General features: G+C 39.6%; 1 protein-coding gene across 1 annotated transcript in view; it reads left to right on the top strand.

Moving 5' to 3' along the window:
* Window positions 1–22139, top strand: part of KIF4A (kinesin family member 4A) — a 126954-nt gene that overhangs the window by 55437 nt on the left and 49378 nt on the right. The window contains exons 10-13 of the mRNA XM_060002620.1: window positions 2708–2769; window positions 15564–15696; window positions 17401–17459; window positions 17570–17675. Of these exons, the coding sequence (XP_059858603.1) occupies window positions 2708–2769; window positions 15564–15696; window positions 17401–17459; window positions 17570–17675 (360 nt within the window). The remainder of the gene's footprint in view (window positions 1–2707; window positions 2770–15563; window positions 15697–17400; window positions 17460–17569; window positions 17676–22139) is intronic.

The following is a 22139-nucleotide window of genomic DNA, read 5'->3' as shown; positions in this document are numbered from 1 at the left end:
CTGGGGTCTAAGAAATGAATATAGGTGGTTCAGGGCAGGCTGATGGAGGAACCAGGTCTCCTGATATCCTGCCCTTGACTTTTCCCACTGTCTCTCCAAGATGGAGCAGTAGTGGCTTATCAAAGAACAGAGAAAGCTCTTCTCCCTGCAGTGGTATAGTAACTCTGATAAGCCTTACTTGCAGGTTGCAAGGGAGAGATAGCTGGATTGGAGGGAACAACGCCCCCCTACCAGCAGTTCCTTCACTGATGGCCAGCAAATCCCCCCTAAGCTTTCTGCCTGAAGGCTCCTTTTCATAAAATGGAGATAAAATACCAGTTTCTCCCTATCAAACAGCCTTGTTCCCTGTAAATGCTTTAGAAATCTATGTGGACCAAGTGAAATCACATGTGTTGTCATGCTTTGGAAATAATGATGTGACAATAAATGTAAAATACTAGTGATATTGCATTAAAAAAAGGGTTCTAAATTCAGAAAGATCTGTGTTTGAGATAAATTTGGGAGTCACCAGTTTATAGATGGTAATTGAAACCATAGTCAGAGATGAGACTTTAAGGAGAGAATAGAAAGTGAGTGAACTTTGAGGAACTTTATCATTTAAAGGACAGTTGGATCAAAGATGAACTAAGAGACTTAGAAGATCAGCTTGAAGAATAGAAGGAAAAGCAAGAAAGAGTGGCATCTGGTAACCCAAATGCTACCAAACAGTCAAATAAAATGAAGACTGAAAAATGCCCATGGGATGTAGTGACATGCCGATCATTGGTGACATTATCAAGAGTTATTTCAGCGGAATGTTGTGGGCACGAATCAGGTTAGAATAGGTTAAAGAGCAAGTGAGAGAAGAGCAAAAGGAAATGGAGGCAGTGGGTGTAGACTATTCTGTCAAACTTTGTGAAGGAGAGAAATTGGGCAAAAGAGATAGGAAGTGGGATTGGGAAAGGTGCTTTTGTTTTGTTTTGTTTTAAGATGGGAGAGACTTGAACATGTTTTAATCTTAGTAGGAAGGATTCTGTAAAAAGGGAGAAGTCAAAGATATAGAAGAGAGAATGGATAACAAATAGAATAAGATTTTTTTTAAATTTATTTACTTATTTATTTATTTGGCTGCACCGGGTCTTAGTTGCGACACGTGGAATATTTTAGTTGTGGCATTCAGGCTTTTAGTTGTGTCATGTGGGATCTAGTTCCCTGACCAGGAATTGAACCTGGGCCCCTTGCAATGGGAGCATGGAGTCTTAACCACTGGACCACCAGGGAAGTCCCCAGAATAGGATTTATCAGAAGGCAAGAAGACTTGGGATCCAAAGCTCAAGCAGAGCAGCTCCTCTTTTATCATAAGAGGGAATGGAGAGGTTGATTGCACATTCACTCTGGTTTAAGATCCGTCTCCACGAAGCCTCCTTTGGACTATTTTGGGATTTCATTGATTTGCTTCTTCTCAGAACCTTAAAGTACTTAACTATACTTGATGACTAGTATCTTCTGTCTTGTGTTATTTCTTAAATTTTCAGGCCTTAGTCTTGTCTTCATCAACTAGATTGTAAACTGGATAATAAACCACAAGAGTTTATTCTTGTATCCACCCCCCACATTGCGTAGCCCAGTGCTAAGTTTGATTTTTTAAATTATTTATTTATTTATTTATTTTTGGCTGTGTTGGGTCTTTGTTGCTGCGAGCAGGCTTTCTCTAGTTGTGGTGAGCAGGGGCTACTCTTCATTGTGGCATGCAGGCTTCTCATCACGGTGGCTTCTCTTGTTGCAGAACATGGGCTCTAGGCGCACGGGTTTCCGTAGTTGTGGCACACAGGCTCAGTAGTTGTGGCTTGCAGGCTCTCGAGCACAGGCTCAGTAGTTGTGGCACATGGTCTTAGCTGCTCCGTAGCATGTGGGGTCCTCTCGGACCAGGGCTCGAACCCGTGGCCCCTGCACTTGCAGGCAGATTCTTAACCACTGCGCCCCCAGGGAAGTCCCTAAGTTTGATTTTTTTAAAAAAGTAGGTTCTCTGGAACTTCCCTGGTGGTCCAGTGGGTAAGACTCTGTGCTCCCAATGCAGGGGGCCCGGGTTCAATCCCTGGTCAGGGAACTAGATCCCACGTGCCTGCCACAACTAAGAAGTCGGTGTGCTGCAACTAAACATGCCACAGCGAAGATCCCATGTGCCGCAGCTAAGACCTGGTGCAGCCAAAATAAGTAAATATTTTAAAAAATAATAATAATAAAAATAAATTTAAAAAAAATAGATTCTCAATAAAAACTCATGAAGATGCTTAGGTAAAAGAGACAACTCATCTTCTAAGTACTAGTTATTCATGTAATGCTGATTGTCCTTTTATCATTGAATCATCAACCATGTTGCTTTCTGTAATACCTTTAGATTTCATAGGTATCAAGTAAGATTACCCGACTACTAATCATGGTAATTTTGCTGATAAGGGATAAGTAACTTTTTTTTTTTTTTTGCGGTACGCGGGCCTCTCACTGCTGTGGCCTCTCCCGTTGTGGAGCACAGGCTCTGGACGCGCAGGCTCAGCGGCCATGGCCCACGGGCCCAGCCGCTCCGCGGCATTTGGGATCCTCCCAACCGGGGCATGAACCCGTGTCCCCTGCATCGGCAGGCAGACTCCCAACCACTGCGCCACCAGGGAAGCCCGATAAGTAACTTTTGATTGGTAACTAGCTGACTATTTTTCTTTGCCTGTTCCAGGTACAACAGCTACAGGTCTTGTTGCTGCAAGCCCATGGAGGTACCCTGCCTGGATCTATAAAGTAAGAGTCATAGACTAATTTTAAATGTATATTCTAACAGAGCCTTTTTCTCCTTATGATTGTTTTCCCCTGATAGTCTAAAGTTTCTGGTAGCACTTGGTGTCAAGGTAGGGAACTTAACAAACTTGCTGTCTATTTAGGACTAGCTAGTTAGCTTTGAGACAACCTGGTATAATAAAAAGAGCATAGGTTCTGGCCTCAGAAATTTATTAATTGGAATTCTACTATGAGGAAGAGCTGTCTCTCCCCTCCCACCATTTATTTATTTCATTATGTATTTATAGCCATATAGACTCATGGGTATTTATTTTATTCTATGCATTAACATCCAATACTAGCATTATATTTTATTGCTTGTTTTATTTGTTGTTTCTGCTTTGTCCACTAGGAGCTCCTTCAGGGTGGCTGTTGTATTCTTTAACACGCTATCAAGTTTTTAAGCATTTCTACCAGATGCTCCACACCCGTCTTCTATTTTCCCTGCCCCAATTCTGGAATCAACCATATGTCCAAGGAGCCCTGGGTTTTCTTTTTTTAATTGGAAAATGGTGTTTAGAAACCAGATCTGGGTGCTAGGTGTGCTCATTGTTACTGAGAAGTCATTACTTCTAGGCCCTCTCAGTGAGTAGAGCTAGGAAATATCTGTATGTATAGTAACCCACACATATATCTATATTTTTATGTCTACCTAACTGTGTATATATTAAAAACCATGATTTTAGACTGATACATCTGATTCCAGTCCAACACTACAAGGCTTATTCTAATCCTCCCGCTCTCCTTATTTATAACTTCTTTCTCCAGCAGTGAAAAACCAGCTCTCATTATCTGCATTCTATTTACTTACTTGTTCAGTTCTAGTATACACGTAAAATAATTTTGGAATTGCTAGCCCATACCCCTGTGAGAAACACTTTTAGGAACTAGATTACAGCATATATGTATAATTCTTTTGTCTTTAGGCTTAGAATATCCAGGCAAGATATTGTTTCCCAGAGTTACTGTTTGTATTCCATTGTGGGTTCCCACTACATCTTGCTTGGTTAGTTTTAATTGTTTGTTTATATTTTGGGTATATGAAGTGTATGTGAAACATTATCGCGGTCTAAGAGTCAGAGTTTTACAAAAAGATATACTCAGAGCAGAGAAATGCAAATCAAAACCAAAATGAGATATCACCATACACCTGTCAGGATGGCTACTATCAAAAACAAAAAATAACAAAAAGTAACAAATGTTGGAAAGGATATGAGGAGGATGTGGAGAAATTAAATTAGAACCTTTGTGCACTGTTGAAAGGATTCTAAAATGGTGTAACTGCTATGGAAAACAGTATGGAGGTTCCTCAGAAAATTAAAAATAGAACTACCATATGATCCAGCAATCACACTTCTGGGTATATATCCGAAAGAATCGAAAACAGGGTCTCAAAGAGATATTTGCATACCCATGTTCATAACAGCACTATTCATAATAGCTAAGAGGGATTTCCCTGGTGGTTCACTGGTTAAGAATCTGCCTTCCAATGCAGGAGACGTGGGTTCGATCACTGGTTGGGGAACTAAGATCCCACATGCTGTGGGGCAACTAAGCCTGCACACTCTGGGGCCTGCGTGCCACAGCTAGAGAGCCTGTGCGCAGCAGCTGCTGAGTCTCCCCGCACTCTGGAGCCCACACGCCTCAACCAGAGACAAGCCCGCACTCCACAACAAAGAGCCCACGTGCTGCAACGAAAGATCCCGCATGCCACAACTAAGACCTGATGCAGCCAAATAAGTAAACAAAGATTTTTTTTAAAGTAGCTAATAGCTTCCCTTGTGGCACAGTGGTTAAGAATCCGCCTGCCAATGCAGGGCACATGGGTTCATGCCCTGGTCCAGGAAGATCCCACATGCCGTGGAGCAACTAAGCCCGTGCGCCACAACTACTGTGCCTGTGCTCTAGAGTCTGCGCGCCACAACTACTGAGCCCGCATACCGCAACTACTGAAGCCCGTGCGCCTAGAGCCCATGCTCCACAACAAGAGAAGCCACCACAATGAGAAGGCTGCGCACCGCAATGAAGAGTAGCCCCTGCTTGCTGCAACTAAAGAAAGCCTGCATGCAGCAATGAAGACCCAATGGAGCCAAAAATAAATAATAAATTTATTAAAAAAAAAAGAATATAGGAAGGGCTTAAACACCTTCCTATATTCTATAAAAACTAACTAACTAAATAAATAAAAAGTAGCTAAGAAGCAGAAGCAATACAGATGTCCATCAGTGTATGAATGGATAAATAAAATGTGGTATATACATACAACAGAATATTATTCAGCCTTAAAAAGGAAGGAAATCCTATCACATGTTACAACATGAATGAAACTTGAGGGCGTTATGTAAGTGAAATAAGCCAGTCACAAAAAGACAAATACTGTATGATTCCACTTATATAAGGAATTTAAAGTACTTGAATTCATAGAAATGGAAACTAGCATGGTGGTTACCAGGGGCTAGGGGAGGGGGAAAAAGGGAGTTGTTATTTAATGGGTATATAATTTGAGTTTTACAAGATGAAAAAGTTCTGGAGATCTATTTCACAGCAATGTAAATATACTTAATGCTACTCAACTGTACACTTAAAAATGGTTAGGACAGTAAGTTTCATGTTATATGTTTTTTACCACAATTTTTTTAATGTAAATTTATTTATTTATTTTTTCCTGCATTGGGTCTTCATGGCTGCATGTGGGCTTTCTCTAGTTGCTGCAAGCGGGGGCTACTCTTCCTTGCGTTGTGTGGGCTTCTCATTGCGGTGGCTTCTCTTGTTGTGGAGCACGGGCTCTAGGTGCGGGGGCTTCAGTAGTTGTGGCATGCGGGCTCAGTAGTTGTGGCTCACGGGCTCTAGAGCACAAGCTCAGGAGTTGTGGCGCACCGGCTTAGTTCCTCCACGGCATGTGGGAATATTCCCAGACCAGGGATCAAACCCATGTCCCTTGCATTGGCCGGCGTATTTTTAACCACTGTGCCAACAGGGAAGTCCCCACAATTTTTAAGAAAAAAAAACCTACAAGAGAACTAGAAGAAAATATAGGCAAAGTTCTGTGTGCACATAGGTGAAGGTAAAGAGCATTAGAAGCAGTGGCACAAAACTAAAATAATAGACTGGGGTGTGTGTGTGGAGAGTTGTTGTATAATGGGTATGGAATTTCAGTTTTACAAGGTGAAAAACTTTTGGAGATCCATTGCACAACAATGTGAATATACTTAACACTGTTGAACTGTACACTTAAAATTTACTGGTTAAGATGGTAAATTTTATGTTATGCTTTTTACCACAATATTTTAAAAATTTTATTGTATTTATTTTTTTAAACAGCAGGTTCTTATTAGTCATCAATTTTATACACATCAGTGTATACATGTCAATCCCAATCACCCAATACAGCACACCACCATCCCCACCCCACCACGGTTTTCCCCCGTTGGTGTCCATACATCTGTTGTCCACATCTGTGTCTCTATTTCTGCCTTGCAAACGGGTTCATCTGTACCATTTTTCTAGATTCCACCTATATGCGTTATATACGATATTTGTTTTTCTCTTTCTGACTTACTTCACTCTGTATGACAGTCTCTAGGTCCGTCCACGTCTCTACAAGTTACCCAATGTCATTCCTTTTTATGGCTGAGTAATATTCCATTGTATATATGTGCCACATCTTCTTTATCCATTCATCTGTCGATGGGCATTTAGGTTGCTTCCATGACCTGGCTATTGTAAATAGTGCTGCAGTGAACATTGGGGTGCATGTGTCTTTTTGAATTATGGTTTTCTCTGGGTATATGCCCAGTAGTAAGATTGCTGGATCATATGGTAATTCTATTTTTAGTTTTTTAAGGAACCTCCATTACTGTTCTCCATAGTGGCTGTATCAATTTACATCCCCACCCACAGTGCAAGAGGGTTCCCATTTCTCCACCCCCTTTCCAGCATTTGTTGTTTGTAGAGTTCCTGATAATGCCCATTCTAACTGGTGTGAGGTGATACCTCGTTGTAATTTTGATTTGCATTTCTCTGATGATAAGTGATGTTGAGCAGCTTTTCATGTGCCTTTTGGCCATCTGTATGTCTTATTTGGAGAAATGCCTACTTAGGTCTTCTGCCCATGTTTTGATAGGGTTGTTAGTTTTTTTTTAATATTGAGCTTCATGAGCTGTTTATATATTTTGGAGATTAATCCTTTGTCCATTGATTCATTCACAAATATTTTCTCCCATTCTGAGGGTTGTCTTTTCCTCTCATTTATAGTTTCCTTTGCTGTGCAAAAGCTTTTAAGTTTCATTAGGCCCTGTTTGTTTGTTTGTTTTTGTTTTTATTTTCATTACTCTAGGAAATGGGTCAAAAAAGATCTTGCTGTGATTTATGTCAAAGAGTGTTCTTCCTGTGTTTTCGTCTAAGAGTTTTATAGTGTAGGTCTTACATTTAGGTCTTTAATCCACTTTGAGTTTATTTTTGTGTATGGTGTTAAGGAGTGTTCTAATTTCATTCTTTTACATATAGCTGTTCGGTTTTCCCAGCACTGCTTATTGAAGAGACTGTCTTTTCTCCATTGTATATCCTTGCCTCCTTTGTCATAGATTAGTTGACCATAGGTGCGTGGGTTTATCACTGGGCTTTCTATCCTGTTCCACTGATCTGTATTTCTGTTTTTGTGCCAGTACCATATTGTCTTGATTACTGTAAATTTGTAGTATAGTCTGAAGTCGGGGGGTCTGATTCCTCCAGCTCCAGTTTTTTTCCCTCAAGACTTCTTTGGCTATTCGGGGTCTTTTGTGTTTCCATATAAATTGTGAAATTTTTTGTTCTAGTTCTGTGAGAAATGCCAGTGGTAGTTTGATAGGGATTGCAATGAATCTGTAGATTGCTTTGAGTAGTAGAGTCATTTTCACAATATTGATTCTTCCAATCCAAGAACATGGTATATCTCTCCATCTGTTTGTGTTGTCTTTGATTTCTTTCATCAGTCTCTTATAGTTTTCTGAATACAGGTCTTTTACCTCCTTAGGTAGGTTGATTCCTAGGTATTTTATTCTTTTTGTTGCAATGGTTGGTGAATGGGATTGTTTCCTTAATTTCTCTTTCTGATCTTTCGTTGTTAGTGTATAGGAATGCAAGGGATTTCTATGCATTAATTTTATATCGTGCAACTTTACCAAATTCATTGATTAGCTCTAGTAGTTTTATGGTGGCATCTTTAGGATACTCTATGTATAGTATCTTGTCACCTGCAAACAGTGACAGTTTTACTTCTTCTTTTCCAATTTGTATTCTTTTTTTTCTTTTTCTTCTCTGATTGCCATGGCTAGGACTTCTGAAACTATGTTGAATAATAGTGGCGAGAGTGGACATCCTTGTCTTGTTCCTGATCTTAGAGGAAATGCTTTCAGTTTTTCAGCATTGAGAATGTTTGCTGTGGGTTTGTCGTATATGGCCTTTATTATGTTGAGGTAAGTTCCCTCTAGGCCCACTCTCTGGAGAGTTTTTATGATAAATGGGTGTTGAATTTTGTCAAAGCTTTCTCTGCATCTATTGAGATGATCAAATGGTTTTTATTCTTCAATTTGTTAATATGGTGTATCACATTGATTGATTTGGTATATTGAAGAATCCTTGCATCCTGGGATAAATCCCCCTTGGTCATGGTGTATGATCCTTTTAATTTGTTGTTGGATTCTGTCTGCTAGTATTTTGTTGAGGATTTTTGCATCTATCTTCATCAGTGATATTGGTCTGTAATTGTCTTTCTTTGTGACATCTTTGTCTGGCTTTGGTATCAGGCTGTTGGTGGCCTCATAGAATGAGTTTCAGAGTCTTCCTTCCTCTGCAGTTTTTTCGAAGAGTTCGGGAGGGGTAGGTGTTAGCTCTTCTCTAAATGTTTGATAGAATTCACCTGTGAAGCCATCTGGTCCTAGACTTTTGTTTGTTGGAAGATTTTTAATCACAGTTTCAATTTTATTACTTGTGATTGGTCTGTTCATACTTTCTATTTCTTCCTGGTTCAGTCTCAGAAGGTTATACCTTTCTAAGAATTTGGCCATTTCTTCCAGGTTGTCCATTTTATTGGCATAGAGTTGCTTGTAGTAGTCTCTTATGATGCTTTGTATTTCTGTGGTGTCTGTTGTAACTTCTCCTTTTTCATTTCTAATTTTATTGATTTGAGTCCTCTCCCTCTTTTTCTTGATGAGTCTGGCTAAAGGTTTATCAATTTGTTTATCTTCTCAAAGAATCAGCTTTTAGTTTTATTGATCTTTGCTATTGTTTTCTTTGTTTTTATTTCATTTATTTCTGCTCTGAGCTTTATGATTTCTTTCCTTCTACTAACTTTGGGTTTTGTTTTCTATTTCTCTAGTTCCTTTAGGTGTAATGTTAGATTGATTATTTGACATTTTTCTTGTTTCTTCAGGTAGGATTGTATTGCTATAAACTTCCCTCTTAAAACAGCTTTTGCTGCATCCCATAGGTTTTGGATTGTCGTGTTTTCATTGTCATTTGTCTCTAGGTATTTTTTGATTTCCTCTTTTATTTCTTCAGTGATCTCTTGGTTATGTAGTAATGTATTGTTTAGCCTCCATGTGTTTGTGTTTTTTACCTTTTTTCTCTGTAATTTATTTCTAATATGATTTCAGTTTTCTTAAATTTACCAAGGCTTGATTTGTGACCCAAGATGTGCTTTATCCTGGAAAATGTTCCATGTGCAATTGAGAAGAAAGTGTAGTCTGCTGTTTTCGGATGGAATGTCCTGTAAATATCAATTAAATCTATCTGGTTTATTGTGTCATTTAAAGCTTGTGTTTCCTTATTAATTTTCATTTTGGTTGATTTGTCAATTGGTGAAAGTGGGGTGTTAAAGTCCCCTACTATTATTGTGTTACTGTCGATTTCCCCTTTTATGGCTGTTAGCATTTGCCTTATGTATTGAGGTGCTCCTATGTTGCGTGCATAAATATTTACACTTGTTATATCTTCTTGGATCGATCCCTTGAACATTATGTAGCATCCTTCTTTGTCTCTTGTAATAGTCTTTATTTTAAAGTCTATTTTGTCTGATATGAGAATTGCTACTCCAGCTTTCTTTTGGTTTCCATTTTCATCGAATATCTTTTTCCATCCCCTCACTTTCAGTCTGTATGTGTCCCTAGGTCTGAAGGTGGTCTCTTGGAGACAGCATATATACGGGTCTTCCTTTTGCATCCATTCTGCCAGTCTATGTCTTTTGGTTGGAGCATTTAATCCATTTATATTTAAGGTAATTATTGATATGTATGTTCCTATTACCATCTTCTTAATTGTTTTGTGTCTGTTATTGTAGGTCTTTTCCTTCTCTTGTGGTTCGTGCCTAGAGATGTTCCTTTAGGATTTGCTGTAAAGCTGGTTTGGTGATGCTGAATTCTCTTAGCTTTTGCTTGTCTGTAAAGGTTTTAATTTCTCTGTCGAATCTGAATGAAATCCTTGCTGGGTAGAGTAATCTTGGTTGTAGTTTTTTCCCTTTCATCACTTTAAATATGTCCTGCCACTCCCTTCTGGCTTGCAGAGTTTCTGCTGAAGGATCAGCTGGTAACCTTATGGGGATTCCCTTGTATGTTATTTGTTTCTTTTCCCTTGCTGCTTTTAATGTTTTTTCTTTTTATTTAATATTTGATAGTTTGATTAATATGTGCCTTGGCATGTTTCTTATTGGACTTTTCCTCTGTGGGACTCTCTACGCTTCCTGGACTTGATTGACTATTTCCTTTCCCATATTAGGGAAGTTTTCAACTATAATCTCTTCAAATATTTTCTCAATCCCTTTCTTTTTCTCTTCTTCTTCTGGGACCCCTATAATTTGAATGTTGGTACGTTTAATGTTGTCCCAGCGGTCTCTAAGACTGTCCTCAATTCTTTTCATTCTTTTTTCTTTATTCTGCTCTGTGGTAGTTATTTACACTATTTTATCTTCCAGGTCACTTATCTGTTCTTCTACCTCAGTTATTCTGCTATTGATTCCTTCTAGAAATTTTTTTAAAATATAAATTTATTTATTTTTGGCTGCCCTGAGTCTTCGTTGCTGCACACGGGCTTTCTGTAGTTGTGGCGAGCAGGGGTTACTCTTTGTTGCGGTGCGCAGGCTTCTCATTGCAGTGTCTTCTCTTGTTGCGGAACACAGGCCCTAGGTGCACGGGCTTCAGTAGTTGTGGTGCGCAGGCTCAGTAGTTGTGGCTCATGGGCTCTAGAGCTCATGCTCAGCAGTTGTGGCGCACGGGTTTAATTGCTCCGCAGCATGTGGGATCTTCCCAGACCAGGGCTCGAACCTGTGTCCCCTGCCTTGGCAGGCGGATTCTTAACCACTGCACCATCAGGGAAGCCCCTAGAGAATTTTTAATTTCATTTTTTGTGTTGTTCGTCATCGTTTGTTTGCTCTTTAGTTCTTCTACGTCCTCGTTAAACGTTTCTTGTATTTTCTCCATTCTGTTTCCATGATTTTGGATCATCTTTACTATCCTTACTCTGAATTCTTTTTCAGGTAGACTGTCTTTTTCCTCTTCATTTGTTTGGTCTGGTGGGTTTTTACCTTGCTCCTTCATCTGCTGCTTGTTTCTCTGTCTTCTCATTTTGCTTAACTTACTGTGTTTGGGGTTTTTTTGCAGGCTGCCGGTTTGTAGTTCCCGTTGTTTTTGCTGTCTGCCCCCAGTGGTTAAGGTTTGTTCAGTGGGTTGTGTAGGTTTCCTGGTGGAAGGAACTGGTGCCTGTGTTCTGGTGGATGAGGTTGGATCTTGTCTTTCTGATGGGCAGGACTGCATCTTATGGTGTGTTTTGGAGTGTCTGTGAACTTAGTATGATTTTAGGCAACCTCTCTGCTAATGGGTGGGGTTGTGTTCCTGTCTTGCTAGTTGTTTGGCATGGGGTATCCAGCACTGTATCTTGCTGGTTGTTGAGTGGAGCTGGGTCTTAGCATTGAGACAGAGATCTCTTGGAGAGCTCGTGCCAATTGATATTACGAGGTCTCTGGTGGTCCAGTGTCCTGAACTCAGCTCTCCCACCTCAGAGGCTCAGGCCTGACACCCAGCCGGAGCACCCAGACCCTGTCAGCCACACGGCTGGAGTGCCTTTAGATTTGGGGAAGCTGGCCTGCAGTGGCTCTCCTTCTGCACTGCACATTAGAATCAGCTGCTCCTTCCTTGTTTTGCCCCTAAGGCAGTGTTCCACAGGGAAAAACACTGACCTTGAAAATAGTCACAGCTCTGAGATGACCTTTTTTTTCCCCTTTGTGCTTAGTTGGGATTCAGTTGCTCACAGGGGCCATGTGCAGAGGCCTCTCACCTGGCTCTTCTGACTGGAGTTCCTAGTGCAGAATGGCTGCCACCAACACCTCAGCTCAGGCAGGCCAAAAAATTACTCTTTATGTAGTAAAAAGTTTATCCATCATTTTTTTATTGCCTCCAGATTTTTTAGCCTCTAGATTTATTGAGATATAATTTACATACCATTAAATTAACTAATTTTAAGTGTACAATTCAATGGTTTTTAGTAAACTTACAGAGTTGTACAACTATCACCACAATCCAATTTTGGAACATTTCCGTCACCCCAGAAAGATCCCTTGTGCCCATTTGCACTCACTCCTGTTCCCACTCCCAGCCCCAGGCAATCACTAATCTGCTGTCTTTTTCTACACAATTTGCCTATTGTGGACATTTCATGTATGTGGAATCTTACAGTATGTGGACTTTTTGTCTGGCTTCTTTCATCTATAATGTTTCTGAGATTATCAGTACTTCATTCCTTTTCATTGCTAAATAGTATTCCGTTGTCTGGATATACCACATTTTGTCTATCCATTTACCAGTTCATGGACTTTTGGGTTGTTTCAACTTTGTGAATATTATGAATTATGCTTCCATGAATATTCACTTGCAAGTTTTTGTATGGACATATGTTTTTTATTGGGTAGATACCTAGAAGTGGAATTTCTGGGTCATATGTTTAACTTTTAAAGAAACTGCCAAACTTTTCCAAAGTCGCTACACTGTTTACATTCTCCTCATGTTTCTGGATTTTGCTTCATAGTTAAGAAGCTTTCTCTATGCCAAGATTAAAGAGGAAATCACCCATGTTTTCTTCTAGTACTTGTGTTGGTTTTATTTTTTACATTTCATTTTTCCATTTGGAGTTTATACTTGTGTTTGGTGTGGACCTATTTTCTTTTAATATCCTTATTTTCAATAACTCAATCATTTTTTCTGATTATAAAAGTGATACCTTGCTTCTTATAGAACATTTAGAAAAGTATAAAGAATAAATCTTAAAATTTGTCATAGTTTTATCTCCCAGAAATGACTGCCCTTCTCTTTGTAACTCTCCCTCTTTGGGTCATTTAATCTTGGTTTCCTGATAATATTTTTTAAATGTTGGATAAAGGAACTGAGGAAAGCTTGGATCTCTTAAAGGGTCTCCTAAAGACCTGTTCTAGTATAGCCAGTTTAGAAGCAATTGACCCATCTTTTCTTTCAATTTAGCCAGACCTGTTTCATGTAAGACAAGACTAATGAAAACCATTCCAGACTTCCAACTACCTAGAATATCCTATAGGATATAGTTTTAGCTACAAAAGTAACAGATTCTAAGAAACAGTTGATGAATGAAACAATGTAACTCAATTGTTCAATGTTTTACAGAGAAATAAAGATGCTACTTTTCTCAAAAATGTATATTTATATCTTTAGAGACATTTCTTAAGGCTTTTTACAAAATGTACAGTTTATATACATGATTTTTTTTTGCTTTTTTCCTTAGGTTATATTCTTTTCTTTGTGAATGTGTGTCATTGAAGCTTTTGTATAGATTTTCTGCACGTGTTTGTCAATTTTCACATGCTCAACTGAGGAATCCTACTAGCATTGGCAATTAAATAGCATCTGAAAGAGGAAACATTGGTTTACATTGTATTTTCCCCGGTTTAGAGAAACCTTGGAAATTTTTAGAGGAAAAAAACTATTGAGTTAAAAGTATCATTACTTTGGAGCTTGTCAACTTGCATGAACGATGCATGGAAGTTTTCAGTTTAATAACAATAAAGAAATCAGAGCAATCTAAACTAACACTAAATTTACTCATAGTTTATTTTTATAATCCACAATTGAACATTCCTTCATAAGAGTTCTAGTAAATTCTCAAGAGTGTAATGAAACCCTATGGTGTGGCCTTGCTCTTAACTTTTGATAAAGAACATGCTAAGATCTTCTATAAGACTTCATGGAAATCTTAAACTGGGTGAGAGGGCATCTATTCCTGAAATCCTTTTCTGTCCTTTCTTGAGATTGAGAACAGCTGTTCCCTGTCCTTTTTTTCTCTTTATTATATCCTTGACAACTATTCATTTTCCCCTTCCGTTTCCTTCAGATCAAATCTTCATGTTTCTTCTGATCTTTTTTTGCCAGTCCTATTTTCTAGTCTTTTGAGCAATTAATCCCAGTGGATTACAAAAAAAGCAAATCAAAACTGCTTCTTATTGATCTGTTTCAGTAGTCTGGAACTGATAGGAAGTAATCTGCATAAATGCCAAACGTTCTTTGAAGCTATTTCTGTCCCTTCCACTCCTATTTGAAATGAATACTATTGTTGCCACCACCCACTCTAAGCCATTAAAAATTGATAGACAAATGAACAGGAGGCTGTGGGTCATCAGTTTGAAGGGAGGCAAGCATTTAGAAGGGAGCACTTGTTTATGGAGAGTTGTGAAATGTGTTCTTAGTGGCCACAGGTCATCATTTCAACTTTTTCACTCCTTAAATGCTATTTCCCTAACTTTACAGCAAATAGGTAATTGACTTATGTTGATTAGCTTAAATTTTGACCCTTAGCAGTGTCACTTCTACCTCCCCCATACCTCTTCCTTCTCTAGTTCCCTAATCTTTAATGAGGGATTGAGAATGAGAAGCGGGAGAGAACATGTATCTTAGCTATTAGTTAGCCTTTACTTCTTACCTACATAGCATAAATAGAAAGATCTTAAACCAAGATCCTAAACCTAGAGGTTAGTCATTCTTGTTGCAACCATTTCTTGCTCTGAATTATTACCTTCCTCCAAACCATTAATTTAAAGTAGTTCAGGCATACATTTTTATTTATCCAATATAGTACCTGGCTGGAAGTATACATTGGAATGAACGCTTTTTCTAGACTTCTGGGGGGTAATTTTAAACCAATCCCACCCTAAGGCCTATGGGATATATATTTTTATCCACCTTTGATATAACTGTTATCAATCGGGAACTTTTCTTTTCTTTTTTTTTTGGCTGCATTGGGTCTTCACTGCTGTGCATGGGCTTTTCTCTAGTTGTGGCAAGCGAGGGCTACTGTTCATTGCAGTGCATGGGCCTCTCATTGCGGTGGCTTCTCTTGTTGCGGAGCACGGGCTCTAGGCATGCAGGCTTCAGTAGTTGCAGCACACAGCCTCAGTAGTTGCGTCACACAGACCCTAAAGTACACGAGCTTCAGTAGTTGCAGTGCGTGGGCTCAGTAGTTGTGGCACGTGGGCTCTAGGACATGCAGGCTTCAGTAGTTGTGGCACGTGGGCTCAGCAGTTGTGGCTCGCAGGCTCTAGAGTGCAGACTCAGTAGTTGTGGCACATTGGCTTAGTTGCTCCGCGGCATGTGGGATCTTCCCGGACCAGGGATCGAACTCGCGTCCCCTGCATTGGCAGGCATATTCTTAACCACTGTGCTACCAGGGAAGTCCACAAGTACTTTTCTAATATGTTACTTTCTTTGTCTTAGTGTGGAACCATCAGAGAATCTACAATCCCTAATGGAGAAGAATCAGTCACTGGTAGAGGAGAATGAAAAATTAAGTCGTGGTCTAAGTGAGGCTGCTGGTCAGACAGCCCAGATGTTGGAGAGGATCATTTTGGTGAGGCTTCAAGACTAAACTACTACCAGTCTGGACATTTACTAACTTTAATTTCTGAAATACTTAACATGCTTCTCATTATGAGAGACAAGTTACATGGAAAGAAATGAATTAATATTACCATATCCTCCCTGAAGCCCCCTCCAGGGAAAATCCAAGAACGTTTAATCAAACATACAGAAAAATTGAAAGACTTATACCGTGAACACATATATATCTACCACAAAGAATCTACATGAAGCCCATTTTAAAATGGATTTGTTCTAAAATATCAGAGAGGAAAGAACCAGGTCCTTCTGTCACCTTAAGTTCTGCCTAATCATCCATAATACCAAGTAATTCTCCTCACTAAGATTTTAGTTCCTTTCTATCTCCCTTCCCGTAATGTCACATTTCATATCCCATCCTAACAGCTGCCATGGAGAGAGAAAACATCTGGAAAATTAATTTTAACTCCTTTTACATATGGTTAATTTTCAAATAGTGGATCACTATGTAACTGACTACACCAGTTCTGTGTCCTACTACATGTGTGATAGTACCCTCCTGGATCAGTGTGTGCGGGCTCTGTCACTAACATTGTTCTACTAGTCTAAATACAACTCAATATTTGATAGCACAGCGATTGCCAGAAGTAAAAATGAGTTTCCACCAAAATGTAATTGACCATCTGTAATTTATACACCTTCACGAATCAGTGTACTCCAGTCAAGGAAGAGTAACCTGCTTAAAGATTTCTTTAAAGGGGGCCAAATCCTAGGTCCATTGTAATGTCCATTACTAGCAGAAGGGTGAAAATGGGATCTAGGGGATTTTTTTATATACAGGTTTCTATCTCCAGTGCTACATTTTATGTCTTTGAAGTAACTCTAGAAGCTGTGCTTCACATGTGAGTGTGGCTCACATAACAGACAGTACTTGTTATTCTAGCCGTGTACCCATCTGACCTTTATAAGGTTGTTACAATGGCTGCCCAATAGGTTTATTGTTTGATGTCTTGTCAGAACTTCATAACGAGCACAACAGTTTTGTCCTATATAAACTGTCCTTCCCAAATCTGTTGCAGCATCTAGCATGTTACAGATACTGTGACTGAAATAAAATGGAAAATATCAGTAACCCTTCCCAAAATGTAGCTGCCTCTCTGCCATTTCTTCTTCTCTGCCATCATTCTTATGCCTCATCTTTTTCTTGCTTTCTTTTGCTAAAACTAGTCTACCATATAACATAGTGTAACTTGAAAAAACCCTCAGCTCATATTCAATGTGAGGCCCTTTTATGTTTTAAATGTCCTTATGGTGGGGCTAGGGAACAGTGTAGTGTAGGAGGCAGTTTTAAAGCAAGTGGGTTTTTTGCAAACAGCAGGGCGTAGCATGCCAGGAAGTATTGCTTTTTCCCCCAGTTGCAAAGTTCTCTATGGAACTAAGGCTTCACGCTTCACCCTATAGTCTGAGCTTCATGGCAAGCATAAGACCCAGCTGCTTGGATGCTATTTTTAGTAGCTCATGTTGACTGAAGGGCTAATTTCCATGACTGTTAAAAAACACATTTCTTGCTAAATAACCAAAGTCCACTAAATCCTCTATTACAGCAAAGGAGTTAGCCTCTCTACCTAGGTTTTAATCCATAGGAGCAGAAGAGAGGGCCTAATTAGGTGAGGCTGTCAGGCAGTGCCACTGATGATCTCCTGGGTCTTTGTTGCAGACAGAACAAGCGAATGAAAAAATGAACGCCAAGCTAGAAGAGCTCAGGAAGCATGCAGCGTAAGTTTCCTACCAGATGTTTGTGACCTATACCACCTTAGTACATAATCACGGACCCACTGGCCTTTGCAGTATGATTAACCCTTGGGTTCCTTTGCTTGAATTTTCAGCTGCAAAGTGGATCTTCAAAAGCTAGTGGAGACTTTGGAAGACCAAGAATTAAAAGAAAATGTAGAGATGATTCGTAACCTGCAGCAAGTGATTACCCAGCTATCGGTAAGCCAAGTAGGGACAGTGTAAACAGGCATATTGCTTTCGTTTGTTTCTCTTGATGCATATAAACATGTCTAACTCTGCACCTTTTGCTGAAACAACTAGATTGTGAGCTGTTTGAGGACAAAGATCATGGATCATTGGATATGACCTGAATATTGAATTAGTTAAATCAAAACCACTCATAGATTACACGTGCAGTGGCACATTAATATTTCAGTATTCTAATCAAACACTGGAAGCAGCAACACTGGTGCAAAATTGCCTGGGTAGCATGAGCAGCAGTCATTGATTTGCTGTCTTTTCGGTGTAGGCTAACTTAGTAAGAGGCCTTATACCATACCCCAATTTTAAATAAGCTGGGTTCTGACAGATAGCATAGAGCCTCCAGGGAATACCGTAGCTCTCTTTTATAACCAGTAATAAATTAGTTTGAACGATCATTCCACTATAAGTTCACATTTTTATTTATAGAACTAGTATAGTAGTTGTGGGTGGGTTTTGTTGGGAGGGTGGTTGTTTGTTGTTTTTCCCAGAAGAAACATTCTTACAGTCCTACCATCCTAAAAGCCTCTTTTTATTTTTGGTGTTCCTTCTCTATCCTAGTACTTAAGCATAGATATTTTTTTGAAAAATTGAAATCATATTATGTTATGGGGTCATGGTTGGTAAAGGGGTTACGGTTTGTTTTGTTCCATCTATACCCTCTTGTTTATTATTCTGAAGCAGTAATGTGTATGTAAGTGCCTGGTAGTAATTCCTAGGTCTGAAACAGAGGTTTCAATTTTACCAGAACAGTGATTGATTCTCTACCCCGGGTCTTGCCCAGTGTTTTCTAGAGTTGTCAAAAGGTTATCACAAAATCATCCGCATCTCTATTTTACTCTTAAAGAGTCAGTGAAAAAAATACCATACAATATTGTAAGGGAAATGGTTAGGATGGCCAGTTCAAGAAATTAAATGAGTAAACTTCCAAAAGACTAGAAAGCAGTGTTTTAGAATAAGTAGTACTGTACAAAATTATTACAGGTAGTCCAAGATGACAGTTCATTTTCCTAACAAACAGGCCATAGTAATTGAGAATCTGAGCTCCAAAGCCAGACAAACCCTGGTTTGAATCCCATTCTGCTACTCACTAGCTGTGTAACCTTGCTAAGTACTATATTGATATTGAAAGAAAATAATCCAAGTGACTCAAATCGAGGTTAAAGGCATTATTCAGCTGATGTACTCAGGGATCACCTGAACTCCAAATAACTCCCCGAGTTGAAATAGGATTGGAGTTTCATACAGTGAGAAGGGAGGGGTGTGATTCCTTGTGGTTTGTCTCAGTTGGCAGTTTTTGTTGTTAATTGCTGTGAATCTTTTGGTTGGAGGATGCTCCAGTTTTCATGCTTCTTGCTCAAGAACACTGGTGCAATCCCATCCTGATAAATGTCCAATTATTTTCAAGAGTTGTTCTTGCAAGCCTTGGTGTTTGTCAGTTTGCCAAGGTTCACAGGTGGGAGAGGTGGCAAAAAACCCTCTCTCATGTCTGTTTTAATCCTCTTACATTAGCAATATGAGCAAAGTGTGGTGGGAGCCCAAAGGAAGGGGTGATTAACTGCCTAGAAAATTCAGGAAGAAAAAACTGGGTCCTAAAAAATGAATAGGACTTTGCCACACAGACAGAGGGGAAAGGACGATCTATATAGAGGAAAAGGTATATGCAAAAGCAAAGAGGTATGAATGTTTAGAACATGGTAAGAACTTCATTGTGGCTGAAGTATAGAATGTGTGCTAGAGAATGGCTATCCACAAGGTTAAATTTCACCATCTGTAATCGAGGTGAAGCATCTTATATATGAAAACTTTGTGTGAACTGCCTCAGAATTGAGATAATCTAGACTGCAGAACCCTACTGGAGCCAAACCTTATAAGATCAGAAAAGAGTAATCCAAGGCACCATTGTTCGTGGCCACCACACTGATCTTAAAGGATTCCACACCACCTCTTTGAGTCACATGGGAAAGATGAAGAAGGAAACTAATGGAACCAAGTTAACAATATAAGAGAAGGCATATCTTCAGTGAGGATCTGGCAGTATGACTGGTGCCTGGCATGACTGTGGAGGAAGTTGCTAGTGGTGGCTGGCTCAGAGGAACTCTAGAGAATTGCTGTGTCTGTCACTAAAATTCACTTGGCATGCGTAGCAGGAGGGTGCTAAAGATTGCCACAAGCTGATAAAGTCCCTGGCTTCCATCCACCATCATGGTCAGGTAGAGTAAACCCTTTTACCCTGGGCTCCTGCTGGACTCTTGAATCAGAGTTCTCTGTGTCTATTGTTTGGAGACCCTCCCAGCTACATATTTTTTTGGAAATACACAACAATGTATCCTGTGGCTTTTACTGAGACTCACTACAGTGAAAGCAGAATGTTTTAAATGTAAGTGCTTGTGCCCTTCATTCTGGATTAAAACTATTTTTATTACAAGTGATGGTTGAACACCCTCTTTTCAGTTATGAAGGCAACCATTGTTCCTGGACCTTTCTCCTAGGGCTTTAAGTGCTAAACTGTACTATTTCTTCCTTTAAAATATAATTCAGGCAAACCTTGTTGCAGTTACCTGTGAGGAAATTCATGCAGTCCTTTCAGTTCCCACAAAATCAAATTTTTTTTGTTTTTACCCCTTTCTCCAAGACCAGTTCCATAAAAAGCTTTTTGCATGCCCAGTAATGCTATTGCCTACAGCCCACAAGCCCAAACTTCATTTTGGAGGGTATTACTGGTTAATGTAGCTCAACGTACCTGTTCCCGTAGTAGTCCTGTTCCCCTGACCATCACCTTCAGCAAATCATGTCTTTTTATTACAAGAGGTTCTCAGTAGCCTTAGAATGAGGGAGAAAGGCTGTTAGATTGAAATAAATCCTATTGTTATATATTTACATTTAGGATTATAAAGGCATAAACCTGCCATGTTCATGTAGAACGTGTCACCAAAGCTTAAACCTTAGCATTGTGAAATTTCACTGGGCCAAAAGGTAAACCCACAGTAACAACATGTCTTCTTCAGGGCATGTTGAATCGGATCTACCTGGATCCTGACCCTCTGGAAGGTCCTAGAAAAAGTCTCCAAAAGCCAGTGTCATAGGCCCTACTAGTCTAGGATAGGTCTATAGTCCTTTTACTGAGACTTACTGGGAGGGAGAAAAGGGTAACCATTAACCTATAATACATTGAAGTGCTCTGTTTTTTAAGAAGGATTTAGTATGTCCTGCCCTTGGAGAATCACCAGTAGTGTAAATCATGATGAGAAAGGATGTAGGAATACTGGGGCTTCCTTTGAATTCTCTTTGGGTCTCACTGGTTAGGAATTTCTGGGCAGAATAAGGGAAATGCTTTACAAACAGCATTTACTAAGGGCCTTTTTTTTTTTTTTTTTTTTTTTTTTTGCCACACTGTGTGGCATGCGGGATCTTAGTTCCCCGACCAGAGATCGAACCCGTGCCCCCTGCACTGGGAGCATGGAGTCTTAACCACTGGACCACCAGGGAAGTTCCATTAAGGGCCTCTTTCACTTCTTGCCTTAAAGGTACTAAGATTCAAGTTTCAACAACTATGTAATGTTTCACTGGGCTGGTGCCGGGACTCCCTGTGCTAACCCTAAATTCTTTCCTTGCTATTGAGCCAATAGCTCTTTCATCTATGACCTTAATCATATGACATCCTGGAAATAATCCTTTCTTCCCAGGGCTTTTCAGAATCACTTAAACAGAAGTGGTAATCTTTATGTTGCAATGCCAAATAAAGCCTAAATTCCAGTGGGGAGAACAGAGCTTGCTCATATGAGAGCCTATAAATAAATTAGTCCTAATAAGTGGTTTTAGGTTTCCCTTTTAGGTGGTTGTTGTTCTAATGCTCAAGAAAGGAATGTACCCTTCCCTGGGAGGGAATCAGTGCTTACCCTTTCCCTTCAACTAACCACTACCTCGAGTAGCTGCATATGATTGGTTCCTATGTATATGAGGGACAGAGTCTGAAGTGTGTCTGACTTAATGAGCACATTTTTCTGGGGCATTCACCTGTGGAGTTTATTTCCTTGTAGAGTGGGCTCTTGCTACCTTGACTGGATATAAGATAAAAATCAAAAATAATCCTTTATCCTATTCACTTTTCTGCTGCATTGCCTTTATTTGCTATGTCTGGTCTTAGGATGGTATGTCCATGAGAACTGGCTAGACCTGTACATTATAGAGGTAGACTTAGTGGTAAAAAACAGAAAAAGAAAGGGTAGAGTCTATAAAGTGGATTGAACTTTGGCCTGCTGGAATGGCTGTTTCACTCTAGCCCAGTGAACTCTGGCAGAGCAGGAGAGGTGCAATAAATATGTCAGTGGCCACATGACCCTATTTTTACGAAGACTGCACAATCAACCTTTATACAAAAGACAGACCCTTGAGAAATAGGAAGTGGAAACATGGTTGTTG

The sequence above is a fragment of the Delphinus delphis genome, chromosome X, assembly GCF_949987515.2.
Source record: "Delphinus delphis chromosome X, mDelDel1.2, whole genome shotgun sequence".
Lineage (NCBI taxonomy): Eukaryota > Metazoa > Chordata > Mammalia > Artiodactyla > Delphinidae > Delphinus > Delphinus delphis.
This window is presented reverse-complemented; position numbering and strand designations above follow the sequence as displayed.